We start from the raw sequence: 20112 nt of genomic DNA on the forward strand, positions 1-20112 counted from the left end.
TGAGGCCAGACACCAGAGACTCTGAGAGCAGCCAGCCCAGCAGAGAGGAGACAGGCATAGGAAAAAAACAACACGAAAAACTCCAAAATAAAAGCAGAGGATTTTTGGAGTTCTGGTGAACACAGAAAGGGGAAGGGCGGAGATCAGGCCTTGAGGCGCATATGCAAATCCCGAAGCAAGGCTGATCTCTCTGCCTTGGGCACCTTTCCTTAATGGCCCTGGTTGCTTTGTCTATTAGCATTTCAATAACCCATTAGATCTCTGAGGAGGGCCGTTTTTTTTTTTTTTTTTTTTTTAAATCCTTTTTGCTTTTTCTAAAACAATTACTCTAAGAAGCTCAATACAGAAAGCTTCAAAGAATTGAAATTTGGGCATGTCAAGTCAAGAGCAGAACTAAGAGAGCTCTGAGACAAAAGGCAATAATCCAGTGGCTGAGAAAATTCACTAAACAACACAACTTCCCAAGAAAAGGGGGGTGTCCGCTCACAGCCACCATCCTGGTGGACAGGAAACACTCCTGCCCATCGCCAGCCCCATAGCCCAGAGCTGCCCCAGACAACCCAGTGTGACGGAAGTGCTTCAAATAACAGGCACACACCACAAAACTGGGCGTGGACATTAGCCTTCCCTGCAACCTCAGCTGAATGTCCCAGAGCTGGGAAGGGGGAGCAGTGTGAATTAACAGAGCCCCATTCAGCCATCATTTGAGCAGACTGGGAGCCTCCCAACACAGCCCAGCAGCCCAGAACTGCCCTGGGGGACGGCACTCACCTGTGACATAGCACAGTCATCCCTCAACAGAGGACCCGGGGTGCACAGCCTGGAAGAGGGGCCCACTTGCAAGTCTCAGGAGCCATACGCCAATACCAAAGACTTGTGGGTCAGTGGCAGAGACAAACTGTGGCAGGACTGAACTGAAGGATTAGACTATTGCAGTAGCTTTAAAACTCTAGGATCATCAGGGAGATTTGATTGTTAGGGCCACCCCCCCTCCCCGACTGCCCAGAAACACGCCCCACATACAGGGCAGGCAACACCAACTACACACGCAAGCTTGGGACACCCAATGGGGCCCCACAAGACTCACTCCCCCACTCACCAAAAAGGCTAAGCAGGGGAGATCTGGCTTGTGGAGAACAGGTGGCTCGTGGACGCCACCTGCTGGTTAGTTAGAGAAAGTGTACTCCACGAAGCTGTAGATCTGATAAATTAGAGATAAGGACTTCAACTGGTCTACAACCCTAAAAGAACCCTATCAAGGTCAGCAAATGCCACGAGGCCAAAAACAACAGAAAATTATAAAGCATATGAAAAAACCAGACGATATGGATAACCCAAGCCCAAGCACCCAAATCAAAAGACCAGAAGAGACACACCTAGAGCAGCTACTCAAAGAACTAAAGATGAACAATGAGACCCTAGTACGGGATATGAAGGAAATCAAGAAGACCCTAGAAGAGCATAAAGAAGACATTGCAAGACTAAATAAAAAAATGGATGATCTTATGGAAATTAAAGAAACTGTTGACCAAATTAAAAAGATTCTGGACACTCATAGTACAAGACTAGAGGAAGTTGAACAACGAATCAGTGACCTGGAAGATGACAGAATGGAAAATGAAAACATAAAAGAAAGAATGGGGAAAAAATTGAAAAACTCGAAATGGACCTCAGGGATATGATAGATAATATGAAACGTCCGAATATAAGACTCATTGGTGTCCCAGAAGGGGAAGAAAAGGGTAAAGGTCTAGGAAGAGTATTCAAAGAAATTGTTGGGGAAAACTTCCCAAATCTTCTAAACAACATAAATACACAAATCATAAATGCTCAGCGAACTCCAAATAGAATAAATCCAAAAAAACCCACTCCGAGACATATACTGATCACACTGTCAAACATAGAAGAGAAGGAGCAAGTTCTGAAAGCAGCAAGAGAAAAGCAATTCACCACATACAAAGGAAACAGCATAAGACTAAGTAGTGACTACTCAGCAGCCACCATGGAGGCGAGAAGGCAGTGGCACGATATATTTAAAATTCTGAGTGAGAGGAATTTCCAGCCAAGAATACTTTATCCAGCAAAGCTCTCCTTCAAATTTGAGGGAGAGCTTAAATTTTTCACAGACAAAGAAATGCTGAGAGAATTTGCTAACAAGAGACCTGCCCTACTGGAGATACTAAAGGGAGCCCTACAGACAGAGAAACAAAGACAGGACAGAGAGACTTGGCGAAAGGTTCAGTACTAAAGAACGGTATGGGTACAATAAAGGATATTAATAGAGAGAGGGAAAAATATGGCAAACATAATCCAAAGGATAAGATGGCCGATTCAAGAAATGCCTTCACGGTTTAACGTTGAATGTAAATGGATTAAACTCCCCAATTAAAAGATATAGATTCGCAGAATGGATCAAAAAAAATGAACCATCAATATGTTGCATACAAGAGACTCATCTTAGACACAGGGACACAAAGAAACTGAAAGTGAAAGGATGGAAAAAAATATTTCATGCAAGCTACAGCCAAAAGAAAGCAGGTGTAGCAATATTAATCTCAGATAAAATAGACTTCAAATGCAGGGATGTTTTGAGAGACAAAGAAGGCCACTACATACTAATAAAAGGGGCAATTCAGCAAGAAGAAATAACAATCGTAAATGTCTATGCACCCAATCAAGGTGCCACAAAATACATGAGAGAAACATTGGCAAAACTAAAGGAAGCAATTGATGTTTCCACAATAATTGTGGGAGACTTCAACACATCACTCTCTCCTATAGATAGATCAACCAGACAGAAGACCAATAAGGAAATTGAAAACCTAAACAATCTGATAAATGAATTAGATTTAACAGACATCTACAGGACATTACATCCCAAATCAACAGGATACACATACTTTTCTAGTGCTCACGGAACTTTCTCCAGAATAGATCATATGCTGGGACATAAAACAAGCCTCAATAAATTTAAAAAGATTGAAATTATTCAAAGCACATTCTCTGACCACAATGGAATACAATTAGAAGTCAATAACCATCAGAGACTTAGAAAATTCACAAATACCTGGAGGTTAAACAACACACTCCTAAACAATCAGTGGGTTAAAGAAGAAATAGCAAGAGAAATTGCTAAATATATAGAGACGAATGAAAATGAGAACACAACATACCAAAACCTATGGGATGCAGCAAAAGCAGTGCTAAGGGGGAAATTTATAGCACTAAACGCATATATTAAAAAGGAAGAAAGAGCCAAAATCAAAGAACTAATGGATCAACTGAAGAAGCTAGAAAATGAACAGCAAACCAATCCTAAACCAAGTAGAAGAAAAGAAATAACAAGGATTAAAGCAGAAATAAATGACATAGAGAACAAAAAAACAATAGAGAGGATAAATATCACCAACAGTTTGTTCTTTGTGAAGATCAACAAGATTGACAAGCCCCTAGCTAGACTGACAAAATCAAAAAGAGAGAAGACCCATACAAACAAAATAATGAATGAAAAAGGTGACATAACTGCAGATCCTGAAGAAATTAAAAAAATTATAAGAGGATACTATGAACAACTATATGGCAACAAACTGGATAATGTAGAGGAAATGGACAATTTCCTGGAAACATATGAACAACCTAGACTGACCAGAGAAGAAATAGAAGACCTCAACCAACCCATCACAAGCAAAGAGATCCAATCAGTCATCAAAAATCTTCCCACAAATAAATGCCCAGGGCCAGATGGCTTCACAGGGGAATTCTACCAAACTTTCCAGAAAGAACTGACACCAATCTTACTCAAACTCTTTCAGAACATTGAAGAAAATGGAACACTACCTAACTCATTTTATGAAGCTAACATCAATCTAATACCAAAACCAGGCAAAGATGCTACAAAAAAGGAAAACTACCGGCCAATCTCCCTAATGAATATAGATGCAAAAATCCTCAACAAAATACTTGCAAATCGAATCCAAAGACACATTAAAAAAATCATACACCATGACCAAGTGGGGTTCATTCCAGGCATGCAAGGATGGTTCAACATAAGAAAAACAATCAATGTATTACAACACATTAAAAACTCGAAAGGGAAAAATCAGTTGATCATCTCAATAGATGCTGAAAAAGCATTTGACAAAATCCAACATCTGTTTTTGATAAAAACACTTCAAAAGGTAGGAATTGAAGGAAACTTCCTCAACATGATAAAGAGCATATATGAAAAACCCACAGCCAGCATAGTACTCAATGGTGAGAGACTGAAAGCCTTCCCTCTAAGATCAGGAACAAGACAAGGATGCCCGCTGTCACCACTGTTGTTCAACATTGTGCTGGAAGTGCTAGCCAGGGCAATCCGGCAAGACAAAGAAATAAAAGGCATCCAAATTGGAAAAGAAGAAGTAAAACTGTCATTGTTTGCAGATGATATGATCTTATATCTAGAAAACCCTGAGAAATCAACGATACACCTACTAGAGCTAATAAACAAATTTAGCAAAGTAGCGGGATACAAGATTAATGCACATAAGTCAGTAATGTTTCTATATGCTAGAAATGAACAAACTGAAGAGACACTCAAGAAAAAGATACCATTTTCAATAGCAACTAAAAAAATCAAGTACCTAGGAATAAACTTAACCAAAGATGTAAAAGACCTATACAAAGAAAACTACATAACTCTACTAAAAGAAATAGAAGGGGACCTTAAAAGATGGAAAAATATTCCATGTTCATGGATAGGAAGGCTAAATGTCATTAAGATGTCAATTCTACCCAAACTCATCTACAGATTCAATGCAATCCCAATCAAAATTCCAACAACCTACTTTGCAGACTTGGAAAAGCTAGTTATCAAATTTATTTGGAAAGGGAAGATGCCTCGAATTGCTAAAGACACTTTAAAAAAGAAAAACGAAGTGGGAGGACTTACACTCCCTGACTTTGAAGCTTATTATAAAGCCGCAGTTGCCAAAACAGCATGGTACTGGCACAAAGATAGACATATAGATCAATGGAATCGAATTGAGAATTCAGAGATAGACCCTCAGATCTATGGCCGACTGATCTTTGATAAGGCCCCCAAAGTCACCGAACTGAGCCATAATGGTCTTTTCAACAAATGGGGCTGGGAGAGTTGGATATCCATATCCAAAAGAATGAAAGAGGACCCCTACCTCACCCCCTACACAAAAATTAACTCAAAATGGACCAAAGATCTCAATATAAAAGAAAGTACCATTAAACTCCTAGAAGATAATGTAGGAAAACATCTTCAAGACCTTGTATTAGGAGGCCACTTCCTAGACTTTACACCCAAAGCACAAGCAACAAAAGAGAAAATAGATAAATGGGAACTCCTCAAGCTTAGAAGTTTCTGCACCTCAAAGGAATTTCTCAAAAAGGTAAAGAGGCAGCCAACTCAATGGGAAAAAATTTTTGGAAACCATGTATCTGACAAAAGACTGATATCTTGCATATACAAAGAAATCCTACAACTCAATGACAATAGTACAGACAGCCCAATTATAAAATGGGCAAAAGATATGAAAAGACAGTTCTCTGAAGAGGAAATACAAATGACCAAGAAACACATGAAAAAATGTTCAGCTTCACTAGCTATTAGAGAGATGCAAATTAAGACCACAATGAGATACCATCTAACACCGGTTAGAATGGCTGCCATTAAACAAACAGGAAACTACAAATGCTGGAGGGGATGTGGAGAAATTGGAACTCTTATTCATTGTTGGTGGGACTGTATAATGGTTCAGCCACTCTGGAAGTCAGTCTGGCAGTTCCTTAGAAAACTAGAGATAGAGCTACCATTCGATCCAGCGATTGCACTTCTCGGGATATACCCGGAAGATCGGAAAGCAGTGACACGAACAGATATCTGCACGCCAATGTTCACAGCAGCATTATTCACAATTGCCAAGAGATGGAAACAACCCAAATGTCCATCAACAGATGAGTGGATAAATAAAATGTGGTATATGCACACGATGGAATACTACGCGGCAGTAAGAAGGAACGATCTGGTGAAACACATGACAACATGGATGAACCTTGAAGACATAATGCTGAGCGAAATAAGCCAGGCACAAAAAGAGAAATATTATATGCTACCACTAATGTGAACTTTGAAAAATGTAAAACAAATGGTTTATAATGTAGAATGTAGGGGAACTAGCAGTAGAGAGCAATTAAGGAAGGGGGAACAATAATCCAAGAAGAACAGATAAGCTATTTAACGTTCTGGGGATGCCCAGAAATGACTATGGTCTGTTAATTTCTGATGGATGTAGTAGGAACAAGTTCACTGAAATGTTGCTATAGTATGTAACTTTCTTGGGGTAAAGTAGGAACATGTTGGAAGTTAAGCAGTTATCTTAGGTTAGTTGTCTTTTTCTTACTCCCTTGCTATGGTCTCTTTGAAATGTTCTTTTATTGTATGTTTGTTTTCTTTTTAACTTTTTTTTTCATACAGTTGATTTGAAAAAGAAGGGAAAGTTAAAAAAAAAAAAAAAAAGAAAAAAGACAAACAAGGAAAAAAAAAAAAAACAACAAAAAACGATGTAGTGCCCCCTTGAGGAGCCTGTGGAGAATGCAGGGGTATTCGCCTACCCCACCTCCATGGTTGCTAACATGACCACAAACATAGGGGACTGGTGGTTTGATGGGTTGAGCCCTCTACCATAAGTTTTACCCTTGGGAAGACGGTTGCTGCAAAGGAGAGGCTAGGCCTCCCTGTATTTGTGCCTAAGAGTCTCCTCCTGAATGCCTCTTTGTTGCTCAGATGTGGCCCTCTCTCTCTGGCTAAGCCAACTTGAAAGGTGAAATCACTGCCCTCCCCCCTACGTGGGATCAGACACCCAGGGAAGTGAATCTCCCTGGCAACGTGGAATATGACTCCCGGGGAGGAATGTAGACCCGGCATCGTGGGATGGAGAACATCTTCTTGACCAAAAGGGGGATGTGAAAGGAAATGAAATAAGCTTCAGTGGCAGAGAGATTCCAAAACGAGCCGAGAGATCACTCTGGTGGGCACTCTTACGCACACTTTAGACAACCTTTTTTAGGTTCTAAAGAATTGGGGTAGCTGGTGGTGGATACCTGAAACTATTAAACTACAGCCCAGAACCCATGAATCTCGAAGACAGTTGTATAAAAATGTAGCTTATGAGGGGTGACAGTGGGATTGGGAATGCCATAAGGACCAAACTCCACTTTGTCTAGTTTATGGATCGATGTGTAGAAAAGTAGGGGAAGCAAACAAACAGACAAAGGTACCTAGTGTTGTTTTTTACTTCAATTGCTCTTTTTCACTCTAATTATTATTCTTGTTATTTTTGTGTGTGTGCTAATGAAGGTGTCAGGGATTGATTTTGGTGATGAATGTACAACTATGTAATGGTACTGTAAACAATCGAAAGTACAATTTGTTTTGTATGACTGCGTGGTATGTGAATATATCTCAATAAAATGATGATTAAAAAAAAAAAAAAAAAAATACGGTGAAAAGTTCATGCATAAAAGTGATTTCTCCAAGATTACCTATAATAATAAAAAAGTTCAAGCAACCTAATCCCATAATAGATAAGGAAATAGTGATTTGTGTATATTTTTTAATAAGATATGGGTATTTAAACAATGATTATGAAGGGCTCAAAAAACACAGAAAAAGTTGTGATAGTGGGATTTTAAACAAATTTTTAATGAAAAAATTTCAAACAAATACAAAATAGAGAGACTAGCATGATGAACCCTTATGCTACTGTCCCTTAGCTTAGCAATTATCAACTCAGACCAAAATCATTTCATCTATTTCTATCCACTTCTCCTCTCCCCAGATTACTTTGAAGCCAATCCCAGACGTTTCATCTGAAAATGTCTCAGCATGTATCTCTAAGATATAAGAATTCCTTTAAAAGAAAATAACATCAATACAGTTACCATATGAAAAATTAATAAGCTTTTGGTAATGTGAAAATTCTTATGTTTTAATTTTAAGTGAAAAAAGAAAATGTTATATAGTAAGTAAACATTATACACTTACATACACACACCTATATGTTATCTGTGTGAAAATATACACAGAACAATAACTTAACTAGAAAGAATTCCAGAATATATAATAGTGGTTATCTCCGGGTGGTGATATTAGTGTTTTCTCCTTCTTTAAACTTTTTGAATTTTCTGTCATAGCTATTATTACTATTATAATCAGGATGAATATAAATAGATTAAAATGGTGATTATAGAACAGGTGTGAGGGAGAAACTATGTAGACTTAGGAAAGTACAGATTCTTAGTCCTCTCTATAGAATAACTGACAGGTTGTTACCAACTTCTCCTAAACCCTTCCTTTCCACAAGAAACTCAGTACTTTACAAGGTAGCCTATTCTATTTGTGAACAGTTCTTATAGTTGGAAAGCTTTTCCTTACACTGAGCCAAAAATCTATGTGCCTAAACATCTAACCAGAAGGTTTATTCATGCTCTCAAGAAATGCACACAATAAATCTAATCTGTCCTTTGTTCAATAAATTTTCAGTATTGAGTACATATATCTTAGGATTTTAGAGCAAGTCCAATTCATTCATTTTACAAATAAAGAAACTGAAATGCACAGAAATTATATGACTTTCCCCAATTCATATAGCTGATTTGTCATGTTTGATGGAATCAGAGATAAATCTTTAAAAATGCCACAGAACATCTCTCTCAAGTCTGAGTTATTGACTATTCTATTAAAACTTCATCTAACATGCTTTCAAGACCTCTCATACTAGTTGCCCTTTTCTTGCATGTTTCTATTTAGACAGTGTCACCATAAAAATGAGACACCCAGAACCTAATGAAATGCCACAGATGTCAGCTGAATAGTGTAGAGTACAGTATGTTCTGGATTAATGATATTTTATTAACCATTTGGACAAACATTTCACTTTTTTGACTCAGGTCTTTGTCAAGTGTAATTTTCTAAATTTAAAAACATGTCTTTCATACAAATATAGAATAAATACAGGTGAAAAATTTATTTGACACATTAATTAATGAGGAACCTACTAAGATGGAAAATCTGATTCAAAGAGCATTTGAGGAACTGTGGTTTGTATAGTCCATCAGAAAAGAAGACTGAAATAAGTTTTTTTAGGTTAGAGATAGAAGGGTTAATACCTTACAGGGCAATAAAACCATAACTTTCGCAGTTATCTTTTCTACTGGACAGAAATCTTTTGCATCTTTACTGGGAAAAATCTACAATATATTATTTACCTTCATAGTATCTGAGTGCTAATCAATAATAAACAGCAAAGAAAATTCAGTAATCTTTGAATGGGCCTGCTAAAAAATACCATTTATGACATTGGAAAGACATGAAGCCTCTCTCTCTCTCTCTGTTTTTGCATTCAAATTATGGGGTGATTTTTCTTAATAGTTCTCCATTTGATCATAATAGTTTCAAAAAATTATTCTTGATCACTAAAGAGGCTGGTGTTATTATATTTTGACCTGATTATTTACAAGGTGCAGAGTTTCCTGGGATTTGCTAATCCAGGAGTAGTTGAATTCCTCCAAAAGAACTAGGAATAGATGAATCTAAGCCACCAACTTTAATGAGAAGCTTATAAAGCAAAAATTTCTCTGAAGACATCTTACTTCTACATAAAGAAAGAAATGATCTGCATCTAGGGCTTTAAGATGTGTGAAGATTGGAGTTGATTATTTTAAGATTAGATGCCTTGTGGATGCTGTGAATGAATACAATAAGATTCTAGAAACTGGCAAAAAAACAGTGGAAGCTTTGGTTACATACAATGAAAGGAAGTCTGAACAAAGCAATAGAAGAGTTTGAGCTTGCATTGGAAAACTGTCCAACTCACAGGAATGCAAGAAAATGTCAGACACTTGTACAAGGAAGAGGGCAGTTAGAAGAAGAAACATTTTTAAATGCTGAAAGTTACTATAAGAAAGCTTTGGCTTTGGATGAGACTTTTAAAGATGCAGAGGATGCTTTGCAGAAACTTCACAAACATATAGTTTCTTCTTCACCATCTTCTTTCACAGAAGACATAGGAAAGGGAAGAGGAACTGTTGGGAGTCTTCCCACAGTCCCAAAAGGCATTCATCCAAGGCATCCTCAAATCAGATCAATCAGAACAGAAAAGATGAGTGCTGTCCATTTCCATCCTTAGGTCGGCATCTTTTCTTAACCAAGAACAAGAAGTGGAAAAACTACTGGAAGAGCAGAATAGGTTACCATATCAAAAGATACAGGTAATAGAGAAAGATAGATATCCTGTCTTTATTTTCAGTTGAAGTACCAGATGATTTTGGAGGTAGGTCTGAAGATCCAAGAGATATTTACAATAGCTATAAAGCTCAAGCAAGTAGTAGCAAAACAAAAGCCACATAAATCAGAAAGGCATTTTTCTTGTAGAAGAAATTCCTCAGATTCCTTTTGTAGGAATTCAGATGACAGGATAAAAAAAAAAAAAAAAAAAAGAGCACTCTGGAAGTGGGATCCGGTTTCAGTGAGGTATTCCACTTCACCAGCAAGCCCAGACTACTCTTGGAAGTCAGTTGACAAATATAAATATATAGTTATTCTGGATCACATGATTTTAGTAGACACAAGCAAAGATATCAACTAACTACAAATCATGGAGCATATGAAGGTGAGGACAGTCTGGAGAGGATGTTAAAACAGAGGTTCCAGAAAATGGGCTAAATAGCAAAGAGCCCTCAGAAAGCACAACTATAAAAAAAAATTACCTCAAAGTTTACTTAATGTATTTAATCAGATAGCTGAATTTGAAAGAATAAAGGAAATAAGCCAAAAAAATTATGTGCTGATGAAATCAGCACCATCACATGAAAGACTTTTTTAATTGTATTTTAGTCATAATAGTCTAGTACAGAAGTCTCTGCTCCTAAAATTATTTTATTTGTAAAGATTGAAGAGAGCAAATGCTTTTTGGCTTTTCTCAGATTGTGTCAGTTATAGATCCCTTTTCACAGCTTGATTTTAGACTTCTCATGTGCATGTTTATGTGCAGTATTTCTTACCCTGACTGACCATTTAAACTTCTTCTGAAGAGAATTCTCTAGAAGTATTGTTTCTTCACTGTATGATGATGTATTAAGAACTCCTGGATCTACCTTATCCTTCCTGCTGGTTTTTAAAATTTGTACATCAAACACTTGAATCATTTCCATCAAAAATTACTTCATTCTCTTTTCTGTTGAATTAAAAGCCCTCATCTTTTGAAAGAAAAAAAATCATAGACATCATAAAATCAACCCAAAACACAGAAAATGATTCTGGTGCAATACAAATCTCTGTTATCTGGACAGATTGCACAAAAGGTAAATAATAATTGCTTATCCCCCCTTGTTAAGAGCTCTAAGACCACTTTAAAAGAGAGAAAGCCAAATTCTATTTTTGCATTAATTTAATATTTGGCAATAAAGGGTTCCAAGTTCCTTTTTAAAATTTGCCTTGTGAATAAACCCATCAAAGCTGAGAAAGCTTTGCCAAAATTTTAACATATTCTATTGCTTCTTTTCAGATTACCAAGACAAATATGATTTACTTTCCACAAATCTTCTATAATTTTCTATATTCATTCAAGTTTTATCTTTACCTATCCTATTTCACGTTCTGGAACAAACAGACACTTCCCTTTAGGACAAAACTACTCATTTTTTCCTTGAAAAACAAAAACACATTATGTTACCTTGGAACCATTGTACTTCTCTGTTACTATTGCTACTAATATATTCTTAATTGCCTGTATTAACTGCAACTTTAAACAAATTAACCTCTGTTTCACAGAGAAAACTGGGAGATGGATAATTGGAAATTGTATGTTATATACAAGCATTTTTAGGTCTAGGAAAGCCCCTGATCACAAAAAATATGGCTATCACAACTACACACATCACTTTTATACCTCCTTAAATGGCAATAATGAACATGTTTATTAACATGATCCAAAGGTATAATGCTCTAGAGAACAGTAAAATAAGGAAAAAAGGTACATATATTTTAAAACTACTAATCAAGTTTTGTATTCTATCTTAGCAATTATCTAAGTATCCAAAGGTTTACCATTAATTAGTTTAGTAACATTAGTCTAAGATTTTAAAGTTAACTTAAGGATCTTGGAAATTATGCTTCAGCTAACATACTATAGAACATGTCTGTTGATATAAAAAAGATTGTCAGAATTGTAATTCAATTTTGTTAGACATATAATTTTGCATTTTTCATAATCCTAAACATTATTAAGTGATAATGTTAATTTACTTCATCAATGAACCAGTATACGAAGTTGAGCAAATTCAGAAAACAGATCTAAATCTTCTAAAAAATAAAATACACAAATATATTATACATAGCACTACTGAAAATCAGGGAAATATAGAAAAAAATTGTAGATTTTTTTCTTGAACTAAAATAATTAAAGTATTCTGATGTATCCAAAGATACACCTTAATTATGTAAATTTAGATTTTTATGGATTATATTTTATATATGTGATATATATTTAAATTATTAAATTAAAATTCTTTGGAGGTAGGAGTTTCTGAGAGAAGTTTTCTTTTTCTTAAAAGGCTGGAACATTTAAAGTATTAGAATTTATTTTCTAGGAATTCTAGGAATAATTAGATTTATGTAAGTGCTTATTATTCTTTATAAATTAATTAGGACAGAGTTCCTTTAATTTAAGAGACCTTATAATCTAATTTCTTAATACCCTCCAGAGGTAAGAAAATATTTCATGCTCACACATGGAAAGATAATAGCTTTTCTCAATTACAGACACAGAGAGCTTGCTGCTTCAGCTCTACAACGTCAGCTACAGATTAGGAGTAAACATAGAAACATAAAAACTCACCAGTCCAGTTCTCAAATGTCTGTTTTCCTTTCCATTGGGCCTACATATTTTCTTAATTAATTTGAGCTCACAAATAGATAAACAAAAAGGCTGGCAATCTGAATTACTATAATCCCTTACCTGATAGAAAATAAATCACCATTATCCACCTGCCATAGATCATCAAATGATCAGCTCATAAGACCAAATTCTCCGTAATAATCTCCCTGTGCATATCAGAATTACATACACACAGGGTCATCTCTTAACCATGCAATGGAGAACTGCCTAACTGTCCTAGGTCTAGCCCTAGAAAGGGACACAACCAAAACACAAGTTTTACAAAGGTGCTGTGATGTTTGGAGCTGTATGTGCCCCAGAAAAACATGTTCTTAAATTTAATCCATTCTTGTGGGTATGAACCATTGTAAGTGGGACCTTCCTTTTGATGAGGTTACTTCAGTTAAGGTGTGGCCCAGGATGGGTCTTAATCCTATTACTGGAATCCTTTATAAGCAGAATGAAATTCAAACAGAGAGAGAGAAAGCCATAGAAGAAGCCACCAGAAATGGAACATCAACGGAATCAGGAAGAGAAAGCAAAGGCCAGGAGAGGCCACCATTGTATGTTGCTATGTGACAGGGGCGCCCAGGTTGAAGGATCACCAGCAGCCAGCCCCAGAATGCCAGTCTTCAGGAAGAAAGCATTGCCTTTGATGACACCTTAACTTGAACTTTCTTTTAGCCTCAAAACTGTGAGCTAATAAATTCCCATTGTTTAAGTCAATCCATTGCATGGTATTTTCTTGAGCCAGCAAAAAAACTAAAACAGGTGACATCTGGATTATGGAGTTAAGACAGAGCTAGTGTACCGAGACAAGACATGGAACACAAGTCCCTAGACCTGTCTGTGAAAAGAGATGTAAGCTCTCTGGAAATAAACAAAACAAAACAAAACCAAGCCCTGATGTGCAGTATGTGCTGATTTCCATAGTGTAAATTTCTCCACTGATTTCAAGCTACCAACGTGATGTCACCAAATGCAGAATTGGGAAGAGAGTGTATTTGATTCTCACAAGCCAGTATGATCTGGCTCTAGGACACTACTGTGCCTTCCCGTAAGTTAGTCAAAACACAGACAGACTAACCAACTTTGCCAAGAAAGAGAAACAACAACAACAAAATACAAAATCAGAAAGAAAGCAAGAAGACCTTGAGGAACCGAGAGTTCTCTAGTTGGGATTCACTCTGGGAGACAAGAAAAGACACACCTGGGTTAATCTGGCTGTGAAGTATACTTTTCAATCTGTGTTGTTTAATGGCAGGTTAGTCCACTTAAGCACCTCAGTGGGCCCTCCAAAAGGATCAAAGTACAATTTTCAAAAGCTAAAACATTATTCTCTTCAAATATAGAATGAATACAAGTCAAAAATTATTCAACTCATTGATTTATTAGGGAAACAGTAAGATAATAAACCTGGGTTCAAAAAACATTAGAGGCAGTGAAGCCGGCGGCCCTGGCGCGTGACCAGGGATTGATTCGGTTGTCTGGTGGTTGGGTCTGTCTGTCCATCCGTCCGCGGGTGCCATCATGGCGGACGCGGCCAGTCAGGTGCTCTTGGGCTCCGGTCTCACCATCCTGTCCCAGCCGCTGATGTACGTGAAGGTGCTCATCCAGGTGGGATATGAGCCTCTTCCTCCAACAATAGGACGAAATATTTTTGGGCGGCAAGTATGTCAGCTTCCTGGTCTCTTTTGTTATGCTCAGCACATTGCCAGCATCGATGGGAAGCGTGGGTTGTTCACAGGTTTAACTCCAAGACTGTGTTCAGGAGTCCTTGGAACTGTGGTCCATGGTAAAATCCTACAGCATTACCAGGAATGTGAAAAGGTTGAGGAATTAGGACCTGGGAATGTACAGAAAGAAGTCTCATTATCCTTTGACCGAGTTATCAAAGAGACTACTCGAGAGATGATGGCCCGTTCTGCTGCTACCCTCATCACACATCCCTTCCACGTGATCACTTTGAGATCCATGGTACAGTTCATTGGCAGAGAGTCCAAATACTGTGGACTTTGTGACTCCATAGTAACCATCTATCGGGAAGAAGGCATCCTAGGATTTTTTGCGGGTCTTATTCCTCGCCTCCTAGGTGACATCATTTCTTTGTGGCTCTGTAACTCACTGGCCTACCTCGTCAATACCTATGCACTGGACAGTGGGGTTTCCACCATGAATGAAATGAAGAGTTACTCCCAAGTTGTCACAGGATTTTTTGCCAGTATGTTGACCTATCCCTTTGTGCTTGTCTCTAATCTTATGGCTGTCAACAACTGTGGGCTTGCTGGTGGATCCCCTCCTTACTCCCCAGTATATACTTCTTGGCTAGATTGCTGGTGCATGCTACAAAAAGAGGGAAATATGAGCCGAGGAAATAGCTTGTTTTTCCGGAAAGTCCCCTTTGGGAAGACTTATTGTTGTGACCTGAGAATGTTAATTTGAAGATGTGGGGTGGGGGAGACAATGACATTTCTGTAGTTCCAGATGCACAGAATTATGGGAGAGAATGTTGATTTCTATACAGTGTGGCACACTTTTTTAATAATCATTTAATCGGGAAAATGGAGGTGTTTGGTGTCTGCCTTTTTTGTTCTTTTCCCCAACACAAGCTAATATACCAAGATTCCCCTATAGTTTTTCTTCAAACTCTTTTTGCTTCACTCTTATTTTACTTAAACAGGAAAAAAAAAGTTGCATTTTCCTAAAGCTGCAGGCAGATTGTTGTGTGATTTGAATCTCAACTTTAAGATTTTGTAAAATGAAAAGTAGAATCCCAAGAAGAAAGATAAACTATTTAGAAGGTTATGAATTACCTTTCTTGAACAGGCCCTAAAAAGAATAGGCAGCATCCACTAGGGTCTGCCTCCCATTATATGCTTCTAAATACATATGATTGTCTCTTTCATACCTCAAAAAGAACAGTTATAGACAGTGAGCAAGATTTGGAAAGGAAGTTTAATGACTTGTGTTACCAGAAGAAGTTCTTGTTTTCACATAAAATCATAAAGGCAAATACTGCAGCAGTAGTTCTCTTCTCTAAGAACTAAGTCTTCACCAGTCCCTAAATTATATTATCATACAGTTCTAATTGTGTATAATCTTTTGTTCCTCAGTTCTTGTTTTTCTTTCCTTTTTGTTGTTGCAGAAGGTGAGTAGTTTGTATTTCATTCCTAATGACACCCTTGAAAAGTGTTTTTGTAACTCTGCATCTAATGATGCAAGCTTAAGCCGAATCTATGGGACTCAGAATATTGAACACCTCGCATATCATACCTTCAGTTAGGCATCTTGACAAGCATTTCTAAGAGGAAATAAAATTCAACTCAAGCATAAAACTCCTGTTTACTCAGGCCTTTTAAAAACAGATTAAAATTTTGGAAAATGGAAAATACATGTTTGCACTTACTTAAATAATTGACTGGAATGTTGCCAAATGAGTAAGCACTTAATCTGCTGCTTCTCAGATTTCTCTATTAAAGCAGCAGCACCCATAATATTCAAGGAGAGTGAGCACTCAGGGATCCTCTCTCTCCCCCAGTGTTTAGGAATACAGCCTGAAGCTCAAGTAGCTCAGCTAAAAATGTCTTTGTCTCTTACTTTAGTCTCAAAAAGTAATGTAACTTTTGTATCCTGTTCAATATTATCTGCATTTATTTTGATATAAAAATGTTTTGCATTACCTGCTTTTTTCCCAAAGAAATCTTCAAGTAAAGATGATCTAGAAAAATAAAAAAAAAAAAAAAAAAAAAAAAAAAAAAAAAAAAAACATTAGAGGAACTGGGTCTTATATAATCCATCAGGAAAGGCATATTAAAATATATATATATATTTTAAGTTAGAGACAAATTTGGTTAACATCCTACAGAACAATAAAATGTAACTTTGAGGTTATCTTTTCTACCAAAAAGAAATCATTTGCATCTCTATCAGATAAAAACCTTCAAGTTAACATTTATCTTCACAGTGTCTGTCTGGGCCTCAGTCAATAGTAAATGGTACAACTGAGGAACCAAATGGTGAACTGTGGTGAGTACATACAATGGAATATTGAGCAACTGCGAAAAGGAGTGAAGCTGTGAGACATGCAATGAGGTGAATGGATCCTGTGGACAGCATTTTAACTGAACTACACCAGAAACAAAGGCAAATACTATAATGCCTCACCAATATGGACTAACTACAATGTGTAAACTCAGAATTGAATCTTAGAGCACAGCTTATCAGGGGAACACTTATTGTAAGGCTCCCTAGATTGTAAGCTCTTACAGCAATCACATCTATTCCTGAATTGTAATGGCTGTCTGCAGATTCTGAGATGCTGAGCCCTTTGTGTATGACCTGGTTGGTGTCTGGAACTTTGGGTATCTGTGTGACACCTGAAACTCAGAGCTAGAGCTCGGCAGATATGAATGTCAGTATTAGCGCATACAGCAATTGTTAAAAAAGTTGAAAAAGATTCTAGACTTCAATTAGAGATATGAATGAAGCAGATTGGGTTAGGACTAGGGCAAATCGGGCCAAAGGATAAAGGACAATACTGACTGTGTTTTAAAACTTCAATTTCCATGTGAAACCAAGGGAAGAGATGGTTATCTGGAGCAGGATCTACATTTTCTGTAGTACAATAAACAATTTAGCTTGTACAGTCACCTTGTTCAAACACCAGGATTACATGGAACTTTGAATAGGAAGTGAGTTCTAGTGGGTCTGTACAGGTTGGTGTGAAATAGCAACATATCCCAGAGTAATATGAGCAGAGAATAAAAAATACATGTGCAGGGCCCCCATGAGGAGCTGGGGGAAATGTGGAAGTGTTGGACTTCCTCACTTGGGTTGTTGCTGATGTTCTCACCGACACTGAGGACTGATGGCTTGGTATGCTGAGCCCTCTGTCTTGGGGCTTGTCCTTGTGAGGCTCATTGCTGCAAAGGAGAGGCTAAACCTGCTTATAATTGTGCCTAAGAGTCTCCCTCTGAGTGCCTCTTTGTTGCTCATACTTGGCCTTCTCTCTCTAGCTAGGCCAACTCAGCAGGTGAACTCATTGCCCTCCCCGCTACATGGGACCTGACTCCCAGTGGTGTAAATCTCTCTGACAACACAGGATATGACTCCTGGGGACGAACTGGGACCCAGCATTGTGGGACTGAGAACATCTTTTTGACCAAAAAGGGGAAGCAAAATGAAACAAAATGAAGTTTCAGTGGCTGAGAGATTTCAAATGGAGTCAAGAGGTCACTCTGGTGGGCATTTTTATGCACTTACAGATATCCCTTTGTAGGTTTTAGTGAATTGTAATAGCTAGAAGTAAATATCTGAAACTATCAAACTGCAACCCAGTGGCCTTGACTCTTGAAGATGATTGTATAACAATATAGCTTACAAGGGTGACAGTGTAATGGTGAAAACCTTGTGGATCACCCTCCCTGTATCCAGTGTATGGATGGATGAGTAGAAAAATGGGGACAAAAAACTAAATAAAAAATAGGGTGGGATGGGGGGTAATTTGGGTGTTCTTTTTTACTTTTGTGTTTTATTTTTATTCTTTCTGGTGTAAAGAAAATGTTCAAAAATGGATTGGGTGATGCAGTCACAACTATATGATGGTACTGTGAACAACTGATTGTACGCCATGGATGATTGTATGGTATATGAATATATCTCAATAAAACTGAATTTAAAAGAAAAGTTGGAGGACTTACTCTGTCAGATATCAAGGCATTTGGGTTGTTTCCAGTCTATTGCAATTACACATAATACTGTACTGAATTGACTTTTTGATACATCTTTTGGGCAATTTTGCAGTGTATTTCTGGGAGAGATTTCTATGAGTATGGTTGAGCACCTTTTCATATAGTTAAAATCTATTTGCAGGAGGAACCTAAGATGGTAGCTAGGTGAGACAGGGCAAAAAAAACACCTCCATGAAAAATCCTAGATAAAAGCCAGAAAGTGACCCAGAACACCAGTTCCAGTTGTGCACCAGCCAACAAGTTCTGCTAAATCCACAGGGAACGTGCATTTGGTGAAACTGAGAGTCTGCATTCTGAAACAAGTGAGTGAGCCGCTGAAAGTTCCATGGCCACACTGCGGTGTGGGGAAATCGTGGGTTGGTGTTTGGAGACAGACTAGTTCTTTTTAAAAAATAAATAAATAAATAAAAACCAGGAGTGGCTGTGGTTACGACAGTGAGAACTGTGCAGTGAAGCACAGCAGGAGTGGGCTGGGCCAAGTCTCAGTGTCTAGAATGGAGGATGCCCACTGCTGATTAACCCGGGGCCAGGGGGGCAGAGGGGAGCCAAAAGGAGAAAGAAACTGTGCCCCTTGCAGCCATCTTCCTGGCAGGCTGGAGACACTCCTGCTTGGGGCTGAAGTCATAGCCCAGAGCCACACCAAGGGTCCCAGTGTGACAGGGAATGATTCTCGCACCACTGTGCACACGCCACAATATTGGCCGTGGTCAGAGGACTTTAGTGTACCCACAGCTAATTGTCCCAAAGCTGGGAAGGTGGAACTATGCAAAAAGGGGGAAATTAACACCCCCCATTCAACCATCTTTAAAGTAGGCTGGGAATGCCCCTGCACTACCCGGCAGCCCAGGGCTTCCCAGGAGGTTGGCGCACACTTGTGAGGTGCAATCTTCCCTCAGCAGAGGTTCTGGAAGAGCACAACTGAGAGGAGGGGCCTGCTCAGAAATCCCAGGGACCCTACGCCAAAAGCCTTGGGAGGTTTGACTATTAAAGCTGCCCTGCCTCCCTAACTACCCAGACACACGCCCCACATTCAGGGTGGACAGTGCCAACAACACACCCAAACTTAGTGCACCAACTGAACCCACAAGAACCAGACCCCCATACACCACAAAGACAAAGTTGAGGAGAACTGACTTGAGGGGAATAGGTGACTCGCGGATGCCATCTGCTGGTTAGTTAGAGAAAGTGTATACCACCAAGCTGTAGATCTGACAAACTAGAGATCGGTATTCTTTATATCCTGAAAGAACCCTATAAGTAAAGCAAATGCCAAGAGGCCAGAAACAACAGAAAATCTTAAAGCATACGATAAAACCAGACAATATGGAGAACCCAAACCCAAATACCCAAATCAAAAGATCAGAAGACACACAGTACTTGGTGCAATTAATCAAAGAACTAAAGACAACCAG

At 38.1% G+C, this 20112-nt stretch overlaps 1 protein-coding gene and 1 pseudogene across 1 annotated transcript; both read left to right on the forward strand.

Annotated features, from left to right (window-relative positions):
* The window catches only part of LOC119530459, a 42752-nt pseudogene extending 31854 nt beyond the window's left edge, over nucleotides 1-10898 (forward strand).
* A 3502-nt stretch (nucleotides 10899-14400) lies between these two features.
* Nucleotides 14401-15516, forward strand: LOC119528821 (mitochondrial carrier homolog 2-like). The gene has a single exon (XM_037829068.1). It carries the CDS (start codon nucleotides 14481-14483, stop codon nucleotides 15390-15392), a length of 912 nt encoding a protein of 303 aa, XP_037684996.1. The 5' UTR covers nucleotides 14401-14480; the 3' UTR covers nucleotides 15393-15516.
* Nucleotides 15517-20112: the final 4596 nt, after the last annotated feature.

Source organism: Choloepus didactylus, chromosome 3 (assembly GCF_015220235.1).
Source record: "Choloepus didactylus isolate mChoDid1 chromosome 3, mChoDid1.pri, whole genome shotgun sequence".
NCBI lineage: Eukaryota > Metazoa > Chordata > Mammalia > Pilosa > Megalonychidae > Choloepus > Choloepus didactylus.

What these genes read in the sequence shown, in the direction of transcription:
- LOC119528821 (XM_037829068.1), top strand. Translation starts at nt 14,481, where the DNA reads ATGGCGGACGCGGCCAGTCAGGTGCTCTTGGGCTCCGGTCTCACCATC.